At 37.1% G+C, this 22,970-nt stretch overlaps 1 protein-coding gene across 4 annotated transcripts in view; it reads right to left on the bottom strand.

The window, feature by feature from the left end:
• The window catches only part of Arhgap15 (Rho GTPase activating protein 15), a 603,756-nt gene that overhangs the window by 458,561 nt on the left and 122,225 nt on the right, over positions 1-22,970 (bottom strand). For all 4 annotated transcript variants that reach the window (XM_028752207.1, XM_028752209.1, XM_028752208.1 and 1 more), the window contains exon 6: positions 16,638-16,727. In XM_028752207.1, coding sequence (XP_028608040.1) covers positions 16,638-16,727 — 90 coding nt within the window. The remainder of the gene's footprint in view (positions 1-16,637; positions 16,728-22,970) is intronic.

The following is a 22,970-nucleotide window of genomic DNA, read 5'->3' as shown; positions in this document are numbered from 1 at the left end:
TGTTGAAGGTTCTGTGATTATTATTGATGCAAACCAAGAGCCCTTCCTGAACTGGCTTTCTATATTATGGTGGGCAGGTGGGGCAGGGGCTAGTGTGTCTCTGCACTACCAGCTGTGACTCAGTATCATGAAATATAGACAGACACAACTTAGTTCCCTTCTGAGTGTGGGCTCTAAACACCCATTTGGTATTGTGACATCTGCGCTAAACAGTCTTTCATCACTCTGGGCCCAGAATGTATATTAGCTTAACTAAGCATTATCAGAAGACACACACGTACATTCACATGCACGAGCGCATGCACACATACACACACATAGACACACACACACACACACACAAACACACAGACACAATCACTAACCCTAGAGTACACAAAGTTAATTCAAGGGCCAAATGTTAAAATGTGCCAAAGAAAAACTTTAATAATACTTGGTCTGTTGTATTTCTCTGTTGTTATTGTCTTTTTTAGTTTATTATATTGATTTCAGTTATTCAGAAACACGAATAGGGGTTACATATCTGATATTTACTGTATGATTCATAATAGTTGCAAAATTACAGTTATGAAATTGCAACAAAAAACTAATGTCACAGTTGGGTGTCACCACAACTTGAAGAGCTGGATTAAGGGATCACAGCATTGGGAAGGTTGCAAACCACTGAGCTAGGCTTTAAGTAACTCAATTATTCCATTCCTTTTTTTCCCTCATCACTCTTTGCTACTGAATCGAACCTGCTATAAATCCAGAAATATAAACTCTTAGTAGTTTTATAATTTAATTTAGTTAAAGAAATTGAAATAAATTTTAGATCCCAGACAAAACAAGCCTGACATTTAAACATGAATATTTTAGATTTAATTTTTTTTAAAAAAGCACTCCAAAGAGAAACAAACAAATGAATCCTCTATGTTTATATATATTTGTGTGTGTGTGTGTGTGTGTGTGTGTGTGTGTGTGTGTGTGTAGTGGGGAGAAACCTAACAATGCATTGAAATATACATGGATTATGAATCACATCTCCACTTTACACAGCAAGTACCTGATCTGAAAAAAATTCTACAATTTTTGAAATTAATAGTAGTGGCAATGTCGAGAAATACATTATTAAATTCCAAAGTAACATGGCCTTCATAGTTGCTTTTAACTAATGACTTTTAACATGTAGGCCATTTTCAAATTTTGAAAAACAAACATGAAAATACCATTTGCAATGAAAATATGAGAAATCTAATTTTCTCAGGCCATTCGCAAGCTTTCCCATCAACTGCACACAGAAATCAGATTTCTTTTCTTTTCCCTGGAAAGTCCTGAAATGCCAAAACTTTGGGGCTATGTTTAGATTTCCCAACTGTATTTCTATCTTCTCTTATGTCTTACAGGCCAGTTTGTGGGTTAGAACCTCTAAAATTGTTGGCTTAACAATGATCTGTCACAACCCAAGATTCTGCTAGTCCACATTAGTTTTAAAAATAGCAAGATATACAGTTTTTTTTCTTGTTTTCCAAGAGGCCAAGAAAGATACTATCTTGAAGACGCTGAACGCAGTGTTCCCTGAGCACTCTGTCATTTTGTTCCCCTAGAACTTTCCAAGCCAGATCATGTTGCTTCCACCTAATGTTGCAAACATTTTGGGTGCAAGCCCCATGTGATTGTGAGACTTGGGTATGATTCCTTGTAGCCTGGCTTCCATCCTGGAAGTTAACTTCGTTAGGCAGTTATTTCTATAAACATACTGAGTAATCGGAAAGCTACATGGCCAGACAAAGTCTACTTACCTGCCTTTTCTCCACAGCCCTGTAAGATGGAATTTGGGAATTCCCTGTGGTTCCAAGATATCTTTAAAGGGTTAAATCCTATTTCCAGAACTGCCATTATTTCTCATAAGAATTAAACCTTTGGAACATGTTTGTGAATGCATAATTTGGATCAGTTGAGTATTTATTCTGTTAAGAATGAGCCCAGAGTTTAGAGGCTTAAAACAACTACTTATTTGATTAAAGTCATAAATCTCAGTCTTACTTAGATATTCTCATAAAGTTACATGACTGAAACAGCCTCTATTGCTAGATGCACAGTGTATATTACGCAGTGGGAGCATCGAAGCCATTGATAGCGGTGTCCACAAGCTATGAACATCTTTAGCATACCCAAGCTGTGGTACTTGTATTTGACTCTTAGGGTGTAAGATTCAAAAAGTTCAAAGAGAACCTAGAGTATAATATCTGTAAGCTTGTGGTAGATTATGCTACAAGTTTCATACACACACCTTTTAAAAGCTTATGAGATGCTTGAGGAAGGCTTTCTTTTCTGCATCAAAGGAATCTCATGAATTGAAAGTTATACCCTGGCTCATCACTGGGTCAGAATCAACAGTCAGTATCTGATCATATTTTCCAACAGACTGTAGCTTTAGCTTCCTATTATGATTGACATTTTCAAATCTACTATATGAAGAGTTACATGGCAATCCCAAAGTAGAAATGAAACATTTGGAATTTGGAACAATAGTGCTGGAGAATCAAACAAGTGAATCAAGCTTCCCTTTTCCCCTTTACATGTGTGTCTAGGGATGCTTCCTATGTTTCACCCTATGGTCTCATGGATGGTCTTGAAGTCATCTGATGAAGAATGAAAAATCATAGGTAGCACCTGTCACCAGCCTACCCTAGGATGATGACTTAAGGCAATGGTGAGCAGAAATGCTACTCCAAGTCATTCAAGCAAGCAACCTAAGTGTTGGGTAGCCAGAGGGAGGAATATGGACAGTTGGGATGGCTTTATATGATGATCGGAGGCTTGGGAGGGGGCAATGTAGAAGGAAGATAAGAGACAATGAAGTCTGGAAAATATTAGTGGACTCATGAGAGTTAACAAGAACATGCATGTTTTATGTCTCCTGTTAATGTCTTAATTTTTTCCAGAGATCACACTGTTGAACTAGATGACTTGAATCTCTGATGCTCTCTATCTTCTAGCCTTAACAAGTTAGATCTTATAAAAACCTATGAATTAGGTAAGCACAGTGTCAGGCATAGTAACACTGTATTGACCTAACACCATTACTTCTTCTCAACAACGCCAATATAGTTCTGCTTACTGAATAGCCTTTCATCAGGAGAGACAACCATTCAAAACTTCAGAACAACAGCCAAGTTCTAGATGGCAAACTGAACCTCTTCTGCTCTTGGAGTCTTGATTCAGTCTTCCTGGACTGGAAATAAACTCTAGATATGGGTTTATATTTTCTGATTAGTGTCTGTGCCTGTTGCATTGTTTCTGATCTGTATGGATGTAAAACTAGTAACAGGGTTATCAGCTCTGTTGGCACTACACTGCTTCAAAGCAAAGATGCAAAGGAAATGAAACTCAGGACACCTAGCTCTAGGGCACACTGTTCTTCCTACGTGCCCTATCACTTGGGAACAATTAACCTTTCAATGGTATGGTGTCTTAAAATGCATTTGAAATAAGGTGGCACCATAGAATAAGAAACTTTGTCATACCACAACCCAAGTACAGTGCACTCACTGAGATGTTCCACTACACACGATTTGTAGTGACGTGATACAGCATTCCAAAAAGCTAGAGCACAGGTGTCTAAGAACCAAAGTATGCAAAAGAATAGCCACCATATATAACATATATAACCATATATAACACATCTATAACATTTAAGCTTCTAAGTTTTCAAACCTGGCCTCTGCTGGATTACACATTAGGACAGGGAGAGTTTTTCTTCTAAAGACATCAGTAATGATGTAATTAACTTAAAACTATGGTCAATGGCTGGTAGCTATGCATGCTGAAGATACAGGCTCACAACATGGAAAATGGCTGGTAGATTCATGGGAAAAGCTCAAGTTTCTAACCATAGCATGGCACTCTTGTTATATACTGACAGCAAGAATGGTTCTGGCATGCAAGTGACTCAAGAAGTTGACACTTGTATCCTCCAGGCCTGGTGAGTGCAGTGAGCTGTAAGCTGCATCAAATGGAGTCTGGAAATGTCAAGAAAACCAAGTCCTACACTTCTTGGACATGAAAAATAGCACAGCAGGAAAACAGAACAGACCACACAATCACGGCAGCGGATGAGAAAAACTCAGAATCACTTGGAATGAAATAGACAATGATTATCAAATGCAGCCTCATACACAGGTGAAGAAAAGGGTGAATTGTTTTCCCTAAGACTTTTTCTTAGCTCTTCTATAGACAAAAGAGCAGTCACATGCCTAGAACCCAGGATAACATTTAGGGTGAGATATGGACATTTGAATGTTAGTGGGAGTGCATTATATTACACATTGCTGCTCTTTGGCCACACCTCTGTCCACATCTGGGTCTGCACTTGCATCAGCCTTCCTCAGAGAGTGTATGTCTGGCCTCAGGCTGCACCATATTCCTTCTGCTTTCGGCTATAAATATTCAAGGACTCTAAGAAAAGAATACCAAGATGAGCATACTTACCACACGTATGACCAGAAAGTTGAAAAGAACTAAAGACATCATTCCGGGGGCAGCCATAAACCAAAGGCTCAGAGGCTGATTAAAAAAAATTTTTTTTACTTAATCATTTTACGGAATTTGGGTAGAAAACTCTTGTTAGCATCATGCTGCCCTGTGACCTCCTTTATTAGTCCTTTGCATATGTTTTATTCTGTTGTTTCATTCTTGCTGATTCTTAAAATCTGGTTTCTGGGATCTGTTCAACAATAAACTAATAGCAGACCAACTTCTAGTTTCATAGACTTTGTGACAGAGAACCCAAATTAAGGCAAAGTTATCCATAAAAAAAAATTGTGCTTAAAGGGAATTTAAAACAACTTTTAAAGAAATAAAATGAACATTTTTCACTGAGATATGGCTGTCGGTATTACAGTTTTGCAAAAGCCAAACACCCCACTATGCACTAACATCTATCAATTGCATGCTAAAGTGTCTAAGGTTACAGTATATGAATAATCTTCCTGAGTAAACAGGGATAGGATGTTAAGAATCTGAAAAAGCTACCAGAAAGCAAATGTTATTGAGACAAAAAATAGAAAGTTTTGACTAATACCTGGGTACTCTGACTATAGCTTTACTGTGTCAATTATGGAGCCATTAGAAACCACCATGCAGCTGTATTCAAGCCTATTGGGGGGGTAGGTCTACTTTAAAATGTACATGTATATATGAAAGAGGCAGAGATATAAGTGGCACATAGCTCTTACTTTCTGGACAGGGTCTTGTTTACACCATCTCCCTGAGGAGAATGTGGGGAGAAGGGAGACTAAGAGGCTAGAAGGGACTTTAGTATTCTTCTAGGGGAAATGGGACATAATTTTCCATAAGCCAAATTAAAGGTTTTGAAGAAAGAAATATTTTCAGTATCAAAAGTAACTTGTAACAGAGGTAATGGCAAATGTATATACATAGAACCAAAGCCTTCCAGAGAATTTTAAAATAAAATCCAAATGTCTTTCTTTAAAAATAGTCACTTGTAACTTTTATGGTAAAGAATAACATTCATTCAATATTATAATTCCCCTGGTGTAGTGCAATGCCTCTTTGTAGGCAGGCGACTTTTACTAAATCATAAGGAAGTTTAATGGCAAGGAAACGTCCACTGGAACGTGGACATTAACTATTAAATACCATCTCTGAGAATTCAAGGAACTCTGACTTCCCTCCTGGGGCAATTTTAACTCATTATATCTTATGTTCTTCAAAGACTTTTGATCTACATAAATATCCATCCTCAGGTTGAGATTTTACCACATACAATGATCCTACGATTTAAGAAAGTTTTAGAATAGTCCAGGACACTGAGTCACCCTAATCTTTAAGTGAATGAGTGGGTACCCTGCTGCATGGGTCTTTATGTTCTTAACACGCCATGTAATCTAAATATTTGTCATTTAATTTCTAACTCCTCAGTTATATTAGATTATAAGTTTCTGAGTCATGAAATATGATTTCTTTATAGAACTCTTCAGTGACGAGATAGGATCTCAAGTTTTATGAATTGCTGTTCATTTTTCTTTTTGATATTATAAATTGTATTATTTCCAAAAGCAGGCTCAGTGAATGATAACTTAAGAAAATTCATGCTTAGATCCAAATGAGGGATTACAGCATCTCACATATATTCTTATTTACACAAAATAACATATCTTTAGATTCAATAAATCTTCCTAATATTTGAGTACATATTTATTTGCCAACAGAACTGAATGTCAATAAAATTTGTCAGTCAACAACAGCCAAGAGTAACTTCCTTAGATAAGCCTTGTAAAATACACATTCACAGTAAAGCCAAAAATGGATAATTATCTCAGTATTCCTGGAGACTTTCATTCTACCAAGGCGTGGGAAGCAAGGACAGTTCTCAAGTGAATGACCTCTAAACCTAACTGTTCACACTTCCGTTTTTTACCACCCAGAGCCCTGTCTTGCATTCCTCAGCAAGACCCAGTCAAATGGAATTAACAGTCTGTGCTGAACTGCCAGTCGGCCACCAGATGGCAGCAACGCTTTTATGAATAATGCAGCAGTCTCTGCTGCCCATCTAAGATTTCCAGTGTTAATAATAGAACAAGCCTTACTTTAGTAAAAGGACAAATTTGTCTGCAATGAAGCCAGCTTCATTCTCTTGCCATTGATTAAATTTCACTGGACACATTTGTTTTCTAGCACGTGGGCCTCCAAATATTTATTTTTATGCTTTTAAACATTAAATTGCTCCTGAGTTTAAATTGGTATTATGCTGAAAACTGCCAGGGCTTGTTCCTTCCTTTCAGATGGACAGTGACATCTGTGACTGTGTGTGTTCCAGAGCACCTATCAAAGAAGAAAGGTTTCACATGCTTTCCAACACTTTCATCAGCACAGCCTGTGCATCCAACAATTGCACCTCAAAATCGCTCTGCCATGACTTGAATTCAAGTCCATCATAGGCACCAGGCATCAGAAGTCTGTCTTTAGCTTGAGCATGGGCATGGGACTCTTGAAAATTATGCATCGTTTAAACATCAGATAAAACACCGCAGAATTACCAAGTCTACCTAAGAAACTAAAGGAAGTTCTGTGTCAGTAGATCAAACTCCTCGGAATCACTTCTGCAACATGTTAACTCTGTCATTGCGAACAACAACTTGGGGTGAATGTATACCCTGAAATGATTTAGAAACACCCCCCAACACACACACACACACTGTTAAGTTTCTATTGCTGTGATATAGATCATGAGACTGTGACCAAAAGCAACCTGTGAGGAAAGAGTTAATTTGGTTACAGTAAGCAGAGGCAGGAACCAGGAGGTTGGAACTAAAGCAAGAGTCCACGAAGGAACTCTGCTGACTGAGTTATTCTTCCATGGTTTGCTTGGCCTGCTTTTTTATACAATCCAGAACCATCTGCCCAGGACTGGCACCATTTACTGTTACTGGGGACCTCCTACTTCACTCATTGATCAAGAAAATGCCCCCTTAGACGTGCCTACAGACTTTCTCAAGCGAGGATATTCTTGCAAGATAACTCCAGAGTGTGTCAAATTGTCAAAATGAAACACGACAAAACAAAAATGAAAAACAATCAAACAAGCAAAAAAAAAAAAAACAAGCAAAAATGAAGGCAATGTGCCTTGTGAATGCTTGCAAGGAAACCAAATGTAGGTGTTGGAAGATCTGTTCCGTCCATCTCTTCCTTATTCCCGTGAAACACCATCTTCCACTGAAGCTAGAGCTAGTCTGAGCCAGAAAGCCTTTAAATACCCCCATTCCTGCCTCCTGCAGTGACACAAGTGGTCCTAGGTACACAGTGTCACCCACAGCTTCTTAAGTTGATGTAGGGGAATTGAACTCCGGACTTTTTTTCCACACAGCAAGTGCCCTTCTTCCCCCACACGGGAACCATCGTTCTAGATTCTGTATCTTTGACTTTTAAAACTTATAGTTTAATCACGGCATTTCTCCTGTCCCTTTCCTCCCTCCACCCCACCCCCACATACCCCCTCTCACGCTCTTTTTAATCCATGACCTCTTTTATAACTGACTGATATTGTTTGTATATATCCATTTGCATATACAAATATGTTTCTAAATTATATCCGTGCATTTAAATCTGTACTTTCTAGTAAGGTTTTAGTACTGTGTTTCAGTCCTATAATGAAGGATTCTGTATAGACCCCACAGGAGACTTCTCTAGTGAGTGCTGGCATTAGTTTGCATCATAAACTGACTATTTGTCTTCTTGAGTTCATTTCAAGTCTTTGTTTACAATGATTGCTTTGTTATTTTCTTATCCTGCTTTAAACATTGCTCTGAGGTTTTAGAGTTTTTCTCACCACTGCCCAGATTTTTCCTCTTTCTTGTGGCTAGTGTTGTTTAAACACTGTGTGTATGTGTTTGTGTGTGTGTGTGTGCGCGTGCACGCTTGTGTATGTGCGCATGTGTCTGTATACGTGTTTGTGTGCTTTGTTTGTATGTATATATTTGTGTGTGTTTCTTTTTCTCCGTTTCTCTCTATATCTCACTGTGTGTATTTGTGTGCTTGTGTGTGTGTCTTTGTGTGTCTTTGTGTGTTTGTGTGTCTGTGTGTATGTGTTTCCATGTCTGTGTGTTTGTGTGTCTGTGTGGATTTCTCTCTCTGTCTATCTCTATCTCTGTCTCTCTCTGTCTCTCTCTCTCTCTGTCTCTCTCTCTGTCTCTCTCTGTCTCTCTCTCTGTCTCTCTATGTCTCTGTCTCTGTGTGTGTCTGAGTGTGTGTTTCTTGCCCTCAGATACAGCCTTGTTATCTTATGTTTCTAAAAATAGAGTGACACTGGCTATTTATCTGAAGGTGATTTTGTGCCTTCCTAAGGTACTCGATTTTATTTCATTCTGCCATCCTCATGGACAGGCTATAAACTGAGTTACCAGTTATTGGCTCCATATATTATGTATCAGCTTTAGGGATTAAAGCATTTCTTTTTCTGGAATACATCTGTTTGCTATTAAAAAGGAAAGAAAACCAGACTCAGCATGAAGTAAACATGGCTACTTTGTTTTACAAATACAAAATAAGAATTCTGAAACAGATATGCAAAAGAGAGCCCTAAGTTGGAATGTTGTCATGCCAGAATCAAAGTCATATTTTCTGTATTTTATACAAGATGAAAATCACAAGGAGAAAACATCTAGTGCTTGATAATTTTGCTTCAGTCCCTTGGAATCTTCCCTGAGGTCCAGGATTAGTTTGCTCAGATGGTTGTGTATAGTCTCAAGACTTAGGTCTTCTTACCTAGTACCTGGAAGCCTCACTTTGGCTATGTAAATACTACAAGGAAACTGCAGTTAGCTACAGACACCCATGGATAGCCTAGAGACCAGAATACTTGTTCTACCAATGCATGAAGAGATAAACTTTTGTAAGAGGTAGGAGTCGCAGGATGAGGCCAAGAAATGAAGGGCAGCTTACTACAGGTAGCCTGAGGTCAGACTGAAACTTCGATTTTATAAATAAAAGGCTCTTATCTCTATCCCAGATCCTAGCTACTCGAGAGGCCAAAGGGACCAAAGCAGTGGCTTGAGCCCTTTGACCACATCTATCTATTCTTCTGCAAAAATGCACATGATGTCAAGTTCATTCCTTTCAGTTCAAAAGTTTGATCTAATTTATGCCATTTCAGAAACTTTACATCTTAGTTCTTTTGACTGATTTGGCTCTAAAAAAATCAATCAATGTTGGTCAGTATGATAACTACTGCCTCACAGTTCTGTTTTGTTCTGACCCTAGTGTGAACAGATAGAATGGCAGGACACTAGCAGTGCCCTTCAGTAGCTTTAGATAGTGAGTGCACAGTGCAAGGGAAGATATCCTGAGTCTAAGATTTATAATCTGGCGCCTCACAGGATCACTCAGGTGGGATAACTTTGATAGTCTTTTCTCTAGCAACATATCTGATTTTTTATATATTAGCTCCAAGAATTTAGGTTAAAGAACCTTTATTATTTTCCTTAAAAATCAAATCAGCAAAAAAATCAGTGTTTCCTAGGGATTTGCTCTAAGGGGATGGGCTTAGTCTGGTCTGAAGAGATGGGTGTGGTCCTCTTATTGTTGGTGTGCTTGGAGCTTCTATTCTCTCTTTATTAGTCAGAACTAATGAGATTTGGGTTTCATCAAAATTTGAATACATTCCTTTTTTCTCCTTGTTTTCAGGATATCTTTTATCACAGCCAGTGTGTGTGTGTGTGTGTGTGTGTGTGTGTGTACACACGGGTGTTAAAGCCTTATTTCCAAATTAAGTCTTTCCCAGTATACTACACTCACTGATACGCTGAGGCCAGGGTCATAAAATAGTCACACTGTTCACTGTTTCCTTCCAATCCAGATAAAAGTAATTCTTTGACACCGTTAGAGGGTGATCAGAAAGTGTCCCTTGTCTCCCTATTTATTTGGGACATTGTTTCTGAACTTGTCTCTACAGAAGTAAAATTCTAGGGGAATATGCTTTTGTTGGCATGTTCCCTTGCATCCAGCATTCATTCACTACTTTATACTAACTTGATGTTGCAGCAATAAAGGACTGGGTAATAAAATCTAAACAGGGCATAAGGTCACATACGCTTCGGACAATATAGAAACATATTTTTTCATTTGGCATATTAGATTGTCAGCAACTGAGGGCCACGCATAAAAGTGAAAGTTCTCCAAAATAAGTCCCACTTTACTCACACGCATCCCCTCCATTTCGATTCTACTGAAATTCACAGCTGCAATTTTGTGCAGAATGTTGGTAGATGATTTGGTTAATGAACAAAGAAATAATGATGGGACCATCACTCTCTGTATTAATGTTCCTCCTTTGTAGTTGGTTTAAGATATGCCAAACGATCTCTTCACTTTTAACACAGAGAGGAGTGAAGTAGAAGAGGGAGAATCTCCAACCCGAGTCTCTGCAAACATCAACTGAAAACATCCAGGTCTCCAGACTCATTTGTTGCTCCTCTATGCCTCTGCAGAATGGATGCATATCTAGTAGACACTTGAAATGCTTCAGGGCAAACCATGGAGTAAACAAAAGCTGTATTGGATGTTGATGCTTCTTTGTACCCTGACTTAATTTTGTTTGACTCCATGTCTTTTATGATACTGTGAGTAATTCTGCCAATTGAAAGCAGTCTTACCTAAAGTTAATGCATTTATAAATATGAAGAATCCACCTTTGCATTTAGTCTAACTATACACATTGCAAAATGAAAGAGAAAATTGGTAAATGCTCAGATTTATTCTAAACTGCTCCTCTTGACACAAAAAATATATAAGAGCAAAATACCAGTAGTTTTCCTTTTGGCTTAAAGTAACATTTTCCAGTATGTTATTAAATTATCACCACATTAATAAACTTAAGTAGTACTAAACTATGTGAGGCTAAGACATGTCAGATCAGGACAAGCAATCAAATTATGCTTAGTTGTAATGCCTATCCACAGAAAATATTACATGAACATATTTAATGTACAGTATAGCCAGAGGAGTTTACCCAGAGTTGGAAAAGTAACAAGTAATTAAATGCTAAACTTACTTCGGCTTTACTTTTCTTATAAGGAACAGAGTCCCTCTCTGTAGATGTGTTCTCATATTAAAGAAGCAATGTCAAATCCTAGACATTTGAACACAGCATTTATATTCTGAACACTGGAATGAGGTGGGCTTTATCTCCTTATGTCATCTCTAGGTTCCCTACCTTACAGACAGGCAATTGACATAATTCTCCTCATTATTTATTAAATGATGGAATTATACAATTTAATACATGTAATCTGTAGAAATCCAATAAACTCAAAGCAAATTTTTATTAAAAATTGTTTATAAAACACTAAGTCTGAGGAAAATACGTCTTCAGAGGACAGATGATTCAATATCTTAGACAATCAGTTAATATCTTACTCCCTGCTGAGAAAAGAACTGAGGAAACAAATTCTGTCTCCCAGTTCTTCATCTCAGTTACACTTTGGGGATCTTGCAACACCAGGCTTATACTGCAGATAAAATTCCCAAACTGTTTTCTTTGTTGTTTCTTATGCTAAATGTATTCAGGTCTAGCCTCAGCCTCAACAATATGATCAGCTAGTGCACACCCAGTCTCTTGGCTCAATAAGAACAGCAGTTGACATATCTTCTAGTCATATCTAAAATTGCTTTACAGAACAGGAAACTATTATCATGTGATAATGTAAAGACATAGAAATAATTAAGGTGCTTTGTCGCCAGTTTTGTTTTTGATTTTGTTTGGTTTTAAAGACAAGGTCTCTATGTATCTCTGGCTGTCCTTGAACTTACTATATAGACCACTCTGGCCTCTAACTCACAGAGCTCACCTGCCTCTGTCTCACAAGGGCTTGGATTAAGGGTATGAGCCACCAAGCCTAGCTTCTTCCCCATTTTAACAAATGGTATCCCTGGGAGACTGGGAGTACATCGGTGTTGTATCCTCTGTTTGACAGCATGCCATGATTTCCCCACCCTAGACTTCTAACAGTTTTAATCAGAAAGCCTCAAACTCAAAGGAAGGCAAAGAACCTAAGTGAGATTTTCCTTTCAATTTTGTAACAAGGACATTATTAAAAGTTTTCCTCAATTCTGTGTTCCTGTTACTGATTTCACAACTATGTTATCAGTTAAACTTCGTGATGCAAGGCAGTGTAAATGCATAATGTGGCCAGTGAGAAAAGCAGTAGTAGCTCCTGTTGTGGTTGGATGCTGCCGGAAAGTACTGCCACCCTTTAGTGGGATTTTGCTTAGTTATTATAACTATCTCTCTGTAAATGACACTTGGGATTATTTAAGCTTATGTTGTAATCTTTTTAATCCTTAGTGATTTAAATTTCAGGCTAAACACCATAGAGCAAACCAGCACTTACCAGATATGTTTAAAACATGTGGTTTGAGCAAAAGTCTTTTTTGTCTAGGCTCTTCCTGATGAAGACCTGGCATTGCTTTTAGTTAACCAAAGAGATTTGCCCAAAAGTTCATCCCAAATTGTTCACTGAATAAATAAATGCTTTCTCAAGCTGTATCAGATGGTCTATGATACCACCTTTTCTTCAGAATTAATAAAAAATTAGAGCAATGGACATTCATTAATCCAGTTTAGAATTTGAATGACCCTTTCATAAGTGTAAAGCTTTGTGTGTGTGTGTGTTGTGTGTGTGTTGTGTGTGTCTGTGTCTGTGTGTGTGTGTGTGTGTCTGTGTGTCTATGTTTCTCTGTGTGTGAATGCTCACTACATTTCCTAAAATCAAGTAACTCAATATAAATGTACATCTATTTATAGGTATATTTATACACATTTTGACACCTGTGATTACATGTCATAGGCAATGTATTACAGAAGGGAACAGCACTTTTTAAAATGTTACTTGCAGATAAACAAAGCCTATAAGACAAAATCAGTACAAAGATTCTGGCTCCCATGTAGGCAAAACTTCCTGGTCTCAGAAAGTGGCTATCATTTTGATTCACCAAGAGTTATTACATACTAAAGCTATAACTTTGTCACTATGATATTAATAAATGTTACTTGAAGAAAACTGAATCACATTGAGTTTTATTTATGAAAAAAATCTTGGATTTTGTTAAATACAGAAAAGGAAGAAGTCAGATGTCTAAATAGTATAAACAGTGAATGAAAAATATTCTATTTTTCTTGATCAAAAGTGTGTGTTTCCAGCCTATCTTAGACACTCAAAATTTTCTGTTTGTTTTCCTACTCAAGTTTGACTTTTCTATAGACATCATAATTATGTGGTATATAATTGCCAATCCATCATATTTTTCAAGACAGATTTCAAATTTTAAATTATTTCTAATTTTGCTCTTCTTTGATTCATCTGGAACTAAAAATCTCAATAGTCGTTTGCAATCTGTAATCTATAATTCATAGGCTGAGATTGAATATCAAGCCCAATTCAAACTTGGAATCCTAAAACTATTTTTGAAGTGGTACCTCAGCTGAAGTTAGAAGGGTCTTTTTCAGTAAGGAAGAAACGTTTCATTATTCAGTAGGTAATTAAACACTTACACACACTCAAAAACCCACCCATGCCCTAATACCATGTTTTTGAGATACAATCATGTTTATTCTGATCGTTTGAGACTTAGCCTAGCTAATGTATCTAATCAAATATTGATGCATGTCATCTGGACTTAGTTGTCTGGCAAATTCTTCCCGATGCCTTTTTGTTAGCAGAACTATAAAAATAACTTATGTTATTCTACTCAAACAGAGGATTGTTCCGGTCTACTCTGTGGGTGCACATGCTCATGACAAGTCTGATGGTTTATTCAAAATGAATTAACAGAAAGTCATACAAGAATTTTCCTTTAACTTTGTTATTCACAATATCTTTATAATAATCTTTTAATTCTATATATAAAACTATCAAGAATGTATTCACCTATGTTCTGCGGATCTGTCAACTATCAATTTATCTATCATACCATCTATCTGCGTATGTACCAACCTACAAATCATCTGTATAAATATTGAAGGCTCAAGGCCCCATCAACTGTCCACATAGCATTACAAACAAAAATAGATGATGAGAAATTTATAAACGGTGAAAATAGACTTGAATGTCCTTGGAAGAAGCCAAATTCAGAAACATATATATAAATCAAGTGGTAATTATAAAAGTTTGAACATTAACAAATATTTTCAAAAGTCAAGGATGGCATACATCATCCTTTGTCCATCACACCAAGTTGACAGTAGCCTTTTTTGATCTTGTTGAACCATCTTAGAAATAAATGGAGGATGGCTCATCTAACAATTCCATGGAAGGTTCGATTGTATAAACATCATGTTCTTTAAATTGAACTTATTCTCTTGCTTTTCCAGCTTTATCAATCAGGGAAGTCCACAATACATGTAAGTTGACAACATCACATCCTAGCTCAGTGGTTCTCAACCCTCCTAATGCTGTGACCCTTTAATATAGGTCCTCATGTTGTAGTGACATCAAACCATAAATTTATTTTCATTGCTACTTTACAACTATAGTTTCTCTTTACCATTATGAACTGTAATGTAAATGTGATTGCAGATAGAGGTTTGAAGATTGGGCTGCAACTCATAGACTGAGAAGCACTGTTCTAGGTTGTCAGAGACTAGGGTTCTGGCCCTTACATTTTATTACTGGAGTTAGAACAACACCAAGAGAAGGAGACCATGGTGGGGGGGGCGATATTACTGATCCTTACCTCACTTGCAAACAAAATTGATTTCATTATTTATATCTTGGTTTTCTAAATTCTAAATTCTCTACCATTTGGCTTGAAATCATTGCTCTCTCTCTATGTGTGCCTTCCTGCCTGCCTGCCTCCTTCCTTCCTCTTTCCTTTTTAAAATTTTATTTTTAGTTGACAGATGATAATTATATCTATCCTTTCACTTAATTTTTTGGTTAAAATCATCTCTATATTTAAGTACTTTAAAAGTAAAAACATAAAGATAATTTATTCTAGGACATGTGTGTGTAGTTTTTATTTTTAAATCTTCGTAGGCCCAAATTGTTTTAATATACCCAGATGAGTTCCTGAAGAAAGTAGCACATACTGGACGTATTGGAAGTGAACAGTTTTTTTCCTCGTATGAATAGAAGTGGTAAAGGCCATTCAGCTTTGCCACTGTAAGTCCTAATACTGATTTCATGTATGTATTTTTTTACATAATAATGACATTTACCTAAAGAGTAGAATTTTTTAGAAAATATTTAATATTAATAAATATGTACTAATCAATTTCCTTCATCCTTAAATGGAATGATTCTAAAATACAGCAAAATTAGTTGATTTTAAAATGTAAATATTATATATCACCTAAAATGGTAAAAGCAGTTCAAACTCATAACCTAAAATAATTGGTAACTAAAAATCATGTCAAATCATGATTGGGTAACATCACATGTGAAATAATCAGGTTTTTCAGTCTTTCCAGGATTTTGTGGGTTTTTTTTTTAAACATTCAGTGGATTATGTTTGTGACTACTGATTAACCATAGCAATTTTTCATCTAAAAGTGAAAATCTTCAATGTAAAAGTATCTGATTTAAAATTTTATTATTGATTCAATTTGTGCTTTGACAACCTCTTCCATGTATATAATGTGATTACTCTCTCACCTCCCTTTCCTATCTTCCCGCCAGTCCCGCCAAGCTACTATGCTCCCTCTTCATCCTTCCATACACGGGTAAATGTAGTTAATGACTGAAAGGCATGGATGGCAATGAATGAGAAAAGCTGATAATCAGTGAATCTTAATTTGTATATGTTTGAACGTACTGCATTCAATCTATTTAAGTAAAGCATTCTAGGTTGGCACCCCAAACAGCGATCAAATATATCACAAAGTTCAATGATGCTGTTGTTGTAAATTAATTGACACAAAACATGTACTTTGTACTTGCTGTTGTTTAGATAGTAACCAGTCACCAGGGGAAAAGACAAAATAAAGTCACGATTCCACAAGGAAGAGAAGCCAGAGTCAGTCTTTCATAACGACCTTTGGACAAGTAAAACCTCACAGGAAGGTAATCTTGTTCTCATTATCCGAGGAGGCTCAGATTTAGAGCAAAGGGGGTAAAATGAACACATTTTTTTGGCTTTACCTGAAAGACACTCTTCCTGCTTGATTTTTCTTTGGCCCATTCTATATGTGCACCACACAAATCCACGATTTCTACGTTGTGCCTGGTTTTCTGTAAACAGAAACAAAATAGGAATAAAGATCACACACCCTTGAAGAAATGTGTCAGAGAAACAAATGAGCTGACTGAGGTGGAGGTTATACATATGTATGGCATAAAGCTTCCCTTTGTGCTTCCCAGGGGAAACCTAATCTGTGGTGCTCTTACTTGGGATTTTCTAATTTTAATACACTAAAATTAGAAGCATAGCTTTACACATATTTCATTTGGTACAGATAATAAGAAGAATTAATACTTATAGCAATGATTGGACAGAATGTTAAGGAAATAGAAGCTTAAACATCTCCTTTTCTGTCCTGAATAATACTGTTGGTCAGTGAAGGGCATGAAAAAAAAACTTGTTAGACCTAATAGTAAAAGAGAAACCTGAAAATTCATAATGGAATGGGAAAAGGTCTAGTTTTAGTTTTGTGACTTCAGCAAAGTCACTTACAATCATTTTGAGATTAGAACAAATGGATTCGATTTATCTGACTGTATCCTCAAATGTTTGTATTTTTGTATGTTAAAATATTCAAAAGGTACTATTAACTCGCAACAATGAAAAATTCACACATCTCTGACCTCAGCACTCACAAGACAGAGGCAAGCTGATCACTGTGAATGGAAGGCCAGTCTGGTCTACGTAGTCAGATATTGTCCTCAAATAAGAATTTAAAGAGTAAGAGAAAGAAAGAAACAAGAAAAGGAAGAAACAAGGGAAGAAAGGATGGAAGGAAAGAAGGAAGGAAAGAGGTATGGAAGAAAGGAAGGAAGGAAAAAAGAAGGACGGAAGACAAAAGGAAGGAAAGAAGAAAGGAAGGAAGAAAAGAAGAATGATAGAGGGAAGATTCACATTTTAGACTTTAGGAGTATATGAGTAAATTTTATGTAATAAAGTAGATCTATTAAGTAGATTTATTAAGTAGATCATAGCATTTGCTTCTTTTTATACAAAGTACATAAATGCATGTCATTTTGTTTCAGTAAATCCCAATAACCAGCTAATACAAATATTACAATTGTCTAATAATTTCATTTAACTCATAGTAAATAACATGTACATATGTTTAAATTCTCACATCTTCAGGTATTAAAGAAAGAGCAAATTTGGGAAATTTACTATTTGGCAATAAGCACTATATAGAAATGTTTTACAACAGTTTCCGTGTGCTCTGAGCTACTCTGGGTTTCTTTATTAAGAAATTTAATAATTTCCTCACCTTTCTCCTACAGAACAACTTGAACATTTAAGATAGAAATGACATATTTTAGGCAGCTTTCAATGTCATTAACTTTAAGTTAAAACTTGAAATTAGAAATATAAAACTGTTAAAAGATACAGTCTGTTCATAATTGTTGTCTCATAACCAGTATGTCCTATTTCATTGGGCTTTAAAAATATCCAATTGAGGAGTAATAGGATTTTGTTTTGTTTTTATCCCTTTGGTAAAATAGGAGATGTTTGTCTTTCAGCAAATAAAGACTAAAATGTGGTGTGTGTGTGTGTGTGTGTGTGTGTGGTGGATATGTGTGAGTGTGAGTCTATGTGTGACTATGTGAGTGTGTGTGAGTGTGCGTAAGATTGCGTAAATGTGTATGTGTATGTATGTACAATTTTGTGAGTTGTGAGTGTGTGAGTATGAGTTTTTTTGTGTGTGAAAGAGTGTGTGTGAGTTTGTGTGCATGTATGTGTTTCTGTGTGTGTGAGGGAAAAAAAGAGAAAGGGAGAGAGATGGAGGAAAGGAGGGAGAAAGAGAAGGATTGAGGGAGGGAGGCAGAGAAGGAGGGAGGGAAGGGGAGAGAGAATGAGAGAGAGAGAGAGAGAGAGAGAGAGAGAGAGAGAGAGAGAGAGAGAGAGAGAGAGACAGAACCTAGGTGTTCATGCATAATTTTTCTGGAGGAAAAAATCCACCTGGCTGGATAGCAGTCCGCAGCAGGCCTTTTACTTGTATTACTTGTATTCAGTAGGAGCCCTGCGGGAAACCCTTTAAGATCAGCCATGCCCTTGAAAATGATTGCAACCAGTATGTTTCACAGGTTCACTCTGCACTGACATCCAGGCTATTACTACTGTGGATCTCATGAAGAAATAGCAACAGCAAGCAGCTTCCTGTAGAGTTCGTTATATTATATCATACTCAGATCCAACAATAATCATTAAGGGAATAAAACTAAAGCACTTTATTTCCCCATGTAATGCAATGTGGAGGGAGAAGTGGTAGCAGAATTACATTGTATAAGATGCATTTTGCATATATCAAGGATTTTCTTAACTAGCATTTCCCTACAGCTATATCATCAGTTAATCCTTGCAATAGTATGAGGCAGGTATTATTTACTACTATGTTACAGGTTATATGGTATATCAGAATTATCTGGCCTGTAGAAGTTTCCCGAGGCAAATGGCCTAAAGGGGTCTGACTTTGTGTTATTTCATGTATTTTGAGTGTTGTGTCTGAATGTACACCTATGTACCTCTTGCATTCTTGGTGCCTGTGACAAAACAAGGCAGACAGTCCTCCAGAACTGGAGTTATACACGGATCTGAACCACTTTTTGGTGGCTGATAATTGAACTCTGGTCCTTTGGAAGATCAAAAATGAGCTTAAGTGCTGAGCCATCTCTCCAGCCTTAAGAGTCAGAATTTAAATGCAACTAGAGTCACTATCTTCTTTATGCAATGCTAGGGATCAGACCTGGGACCTTGCTCATACATAGACAAGTACTCTACCACAGAGATGTATCCACGACTCTCAAGGTCTGTTCTTAACCACTATACAGCCCTTGACATTAGATTTAACAGTGGAATGATACTCATGATAGAACACTTCCGAATTTGTGGAAAACCGTGGCTTGCTCATTAGACTCCAGGGCTGTCGTTGGTCTTGTTTTTGTCCCTTCTACTGAGCTGATGCTTTTGGAGATCTGTCATCCATTTATCATCTTTATTTACAATACCTACACTGCCTCCCAATCTTCATACAGTGGCTTCTTTGTATCAGCTCTCTGCACTCTTGGTGATCTCTACCCTAATTCTTAATTAACTTCATTTCTACCAGAAAGTAACCCACGTATTTTTATATACTGACTATCACTGTTTTGATCCCTAGAACTAAGTTTCCTCAACTTGGGGCTTGTTTGCCTTTCCCTTCACTGTCTTTTCTGATATATGGAACAGTGCCTGGCACACACTTGCTGTTCAGTGAATATTGACTGAATTCCTGAGTGAAGAAAAATTCCAACATGCACCTATCTTTTCTGCTTTGCAAAAACGTCTTGAGCATCTTTAAATTTTTGGTTTTACATAAATTAAGATTTCTAAATTTTTTTAACAGTAACACAGTCATTTGTGATTTGGGAAAGTGATTACAATAGTTCAATAAATTCATGTAAACCAAGTATGAATTTTATGGAATCATTCTATACCCATTCATTGTGCAGCAATGAATTCAGTATGGCATCTATGCTCGATCCTGAAACTCCAGGGTTACAGGAGGTATTCATTGTTCTTTGAAGAATTTCATTGCTAGGGCTGACATATGAATCACTGAATCACTAGCATACAAAAGGTGCTGGGTTCAATCCCCAGTAACACATGTGTATGCACACACACACACACACATGCATACACACACACACACACACACACACACACACACACACACACACACACGAGGAGGGTAGGCAGAAGCATAGATAGTGACAGAAATTTCCATATTAGGAATGCTTGAAGACTTCCTGGTTTTATATAGAGCCTCTATGATGTTGAAACAGAAGAACTCTATGGGTAAAGAGCAGGAATGCTTCCATATTATTTACATTGTTTGGCTATGCTAATTTCAGAATGTCATGAGCTAAACACTATGGCTGTGTCATCTAGCTCATGATTATCCCAATCCAAATTCCTGTCACTCCCAATCACTTCCCTGTGTTCCTCATGTTGACACAGCTTCCCTGACATTTGTCCTGTACTCCTCATAGTTCCGCTTTTTCATTTTCTCTCCAATCTATGACTTCACTGTGCTTCTTATCAACAGAACTGACCCTACATTCTGTATATATCCTTTCTGTTCCTGACATTCTGATATTACTGAAACAGTTTGTATGAACCTTCTAGTCCCCTAAGACTGTACTGGTTTGACTTCTTTCCATGTGTAATCCCATGTTCTCCATTCAACAGGCACTTCAACCACCCCATAACTGCTTCACACTGGCCCTCTGGTCATTACCTGTCTGTCTAGTAATCTTCTGGAAGAGCAATCCTGATACACAATCAGGAATGTGCACCACAGATAGTGCTTGCCCTTTCTACTGGTCTAGTCTCTTACCAATATTTTCCATATCTAGTTGCCATTTTCTTTTCCCTTTTGTGACAGGTACTTACCTACATCACAATGTGTTTAACCTTTCCAACTCTGCTCCATGGCATGGCTTGCTCCTACTTCCTAAAGGTTGTAGTGCTCACAGACAGGACTCCTAACTCCCATCCTTTCTTATAATAAAAAAAAAACTGCTTTACACTAAGTTCTTCTGTATTTTTGCCATACCTTTGTGAAGCTATTACCAGTCACTTTAACATGCTCATGGAGAAACTCATGCAGGAACTGGCCAAGTACCTCACATAAGGTCGTACATTTAGCAAGTGCCTACGCTGAGATGTTAGTTCATTTTTATCCAGCTTCATGCAGCAAGCTCTTGGCAACACAGTATACATCCTCACCTTAGTCATTCTTTCTTCCTACTAGTCTACTGATTCAAAGTAATGTACCTAATTTATATTTTAAGAGAATGTTAACATTTTCTTATTCTTCTATTCATAAGATTCTAGATATGACTCTGTGAACTGTTTCTATCTGCCTAAAGCCTCATTCCTTGGTATGAGAGTATCCTGTATGTAAGTCAAAAGTTCTTGAAATACAGTTGCCATACAGGGCACTGATGACTCTTAACCCCTGGCCTGCTTGACCTTAGAGCAAGAAATAAATTTCCCTAAGGTGCTTCCCTCCCTAACTCCTGATTCCATCTAGAGAATCTGCACCCTACTTTGTCCCTTTGCTCCTACTTATACTCCCACCATCCTTCAGTCATGAGAAACAATGGACGAATGCTATTTTAAATGATCAACTCAAAAACTTCACTCTTGGCCACTCCTAGCTCTCTTCCCTTTTTTTTCCAGAATCACTAGGTTTTTGTACTCATGTCTTCCCGTTTCTCATGTTCCACTTTCCTCTTGACCCACTATAGCCTGGCTTTTGTTCCCTTTTCCAATTAGTCTAAAGTATTTTAATAATCAAGATCAACATACATCACCAAACACCAAGAGTCCTTGGACTCTTAGAACTTAGACTGTAAAGTTCTGGGGCCATCTTCCAAGACATGTTCTTGTTCCTCAGTGATACAGGCATGTTTCTTCCAGTGCTTTTGTCTGTTATATGGCTCCTTGTTTTTTCACTTGTTTCTTGTTCTTCCAAGATTGTCAATAACCTAAGGTTAACTTTTAAGTAATTTTCGGATTACGTTCCTTAGCTCTCACTATTTCTCACTCAACAGTACATTGTAGATTTTAGTCTTTCCCCTAATCTGGCCTGTCATTTACAAAGGTTGACTTCTTAATCAGTTCTTGTGCCCTGTCTCTTCCAGAGTCCAACTATTCTTTAGGCTAAGTACGATCTAAGTATGCTATAACATGGCATAGGGATCTCGGGGCAATAATCTTCTTCTCAGATTCCCCTACTATGCTCTATCAATTGTCGTATTTAACTGTCTATTTACCAGTCTACATGTAGTTTCTTCTGTCCTTTAATCACATCTGTCATCACTCAGAGCCAAAGTGTTTAAAAACCATGATTCCCAAACTAGCCTTGCTATTTCCATCTTATGTCTACAACCCCTTGAACACATTTGCCTTTTTTTTGACCTGAGTTCTTCTAGTTCCTTCTTCCGGAGACAGCCACAAAACCTCTTCTATTCGATTCCAACATGTTGGTGAATTTTTTTTCTCTTCAAACTTCACATCGTTTTATCTGTGGAGTCAATTCTCTATAAAATAATGTCCAACACCCTCATGTGTATAGACCCAATTTCTCAATTGACTATCCTTTCAGATCTGTTTGCTTTTCTTTTCCATATGACCTATACCCATGGGAGTTTTCAAAATGAAACATGTATTTGTAGCCATTAAACTGCTTAAATCATGTGTGAGCTAGATGGATATGTATAACTGAAAATATCTAGATTCTGTCCAGTATCATA

The sequence above is a fragment of the Grammomys surdaster genome, unplaced genomic scaffold (assembly GCF_004785775.1).
Source record: "Grammomys surdaster isolate TR1022 unplaced genomic scaffold, NIH_TR_1.0 125888, whole genome shotgun sequence".
In the NCBI taxonomy this organism is placed as follows: domain Eukaryota; kingdom Metazoa; phylum Chordata; class Mammalia; order Rodentia; family Muridae; genus Grammomys; species Grammomys surdaster.
Note: the sequence above shows the minus strand (reverse complement) of the source record. Positions and strands in the feature narration are given on the sequence as shown.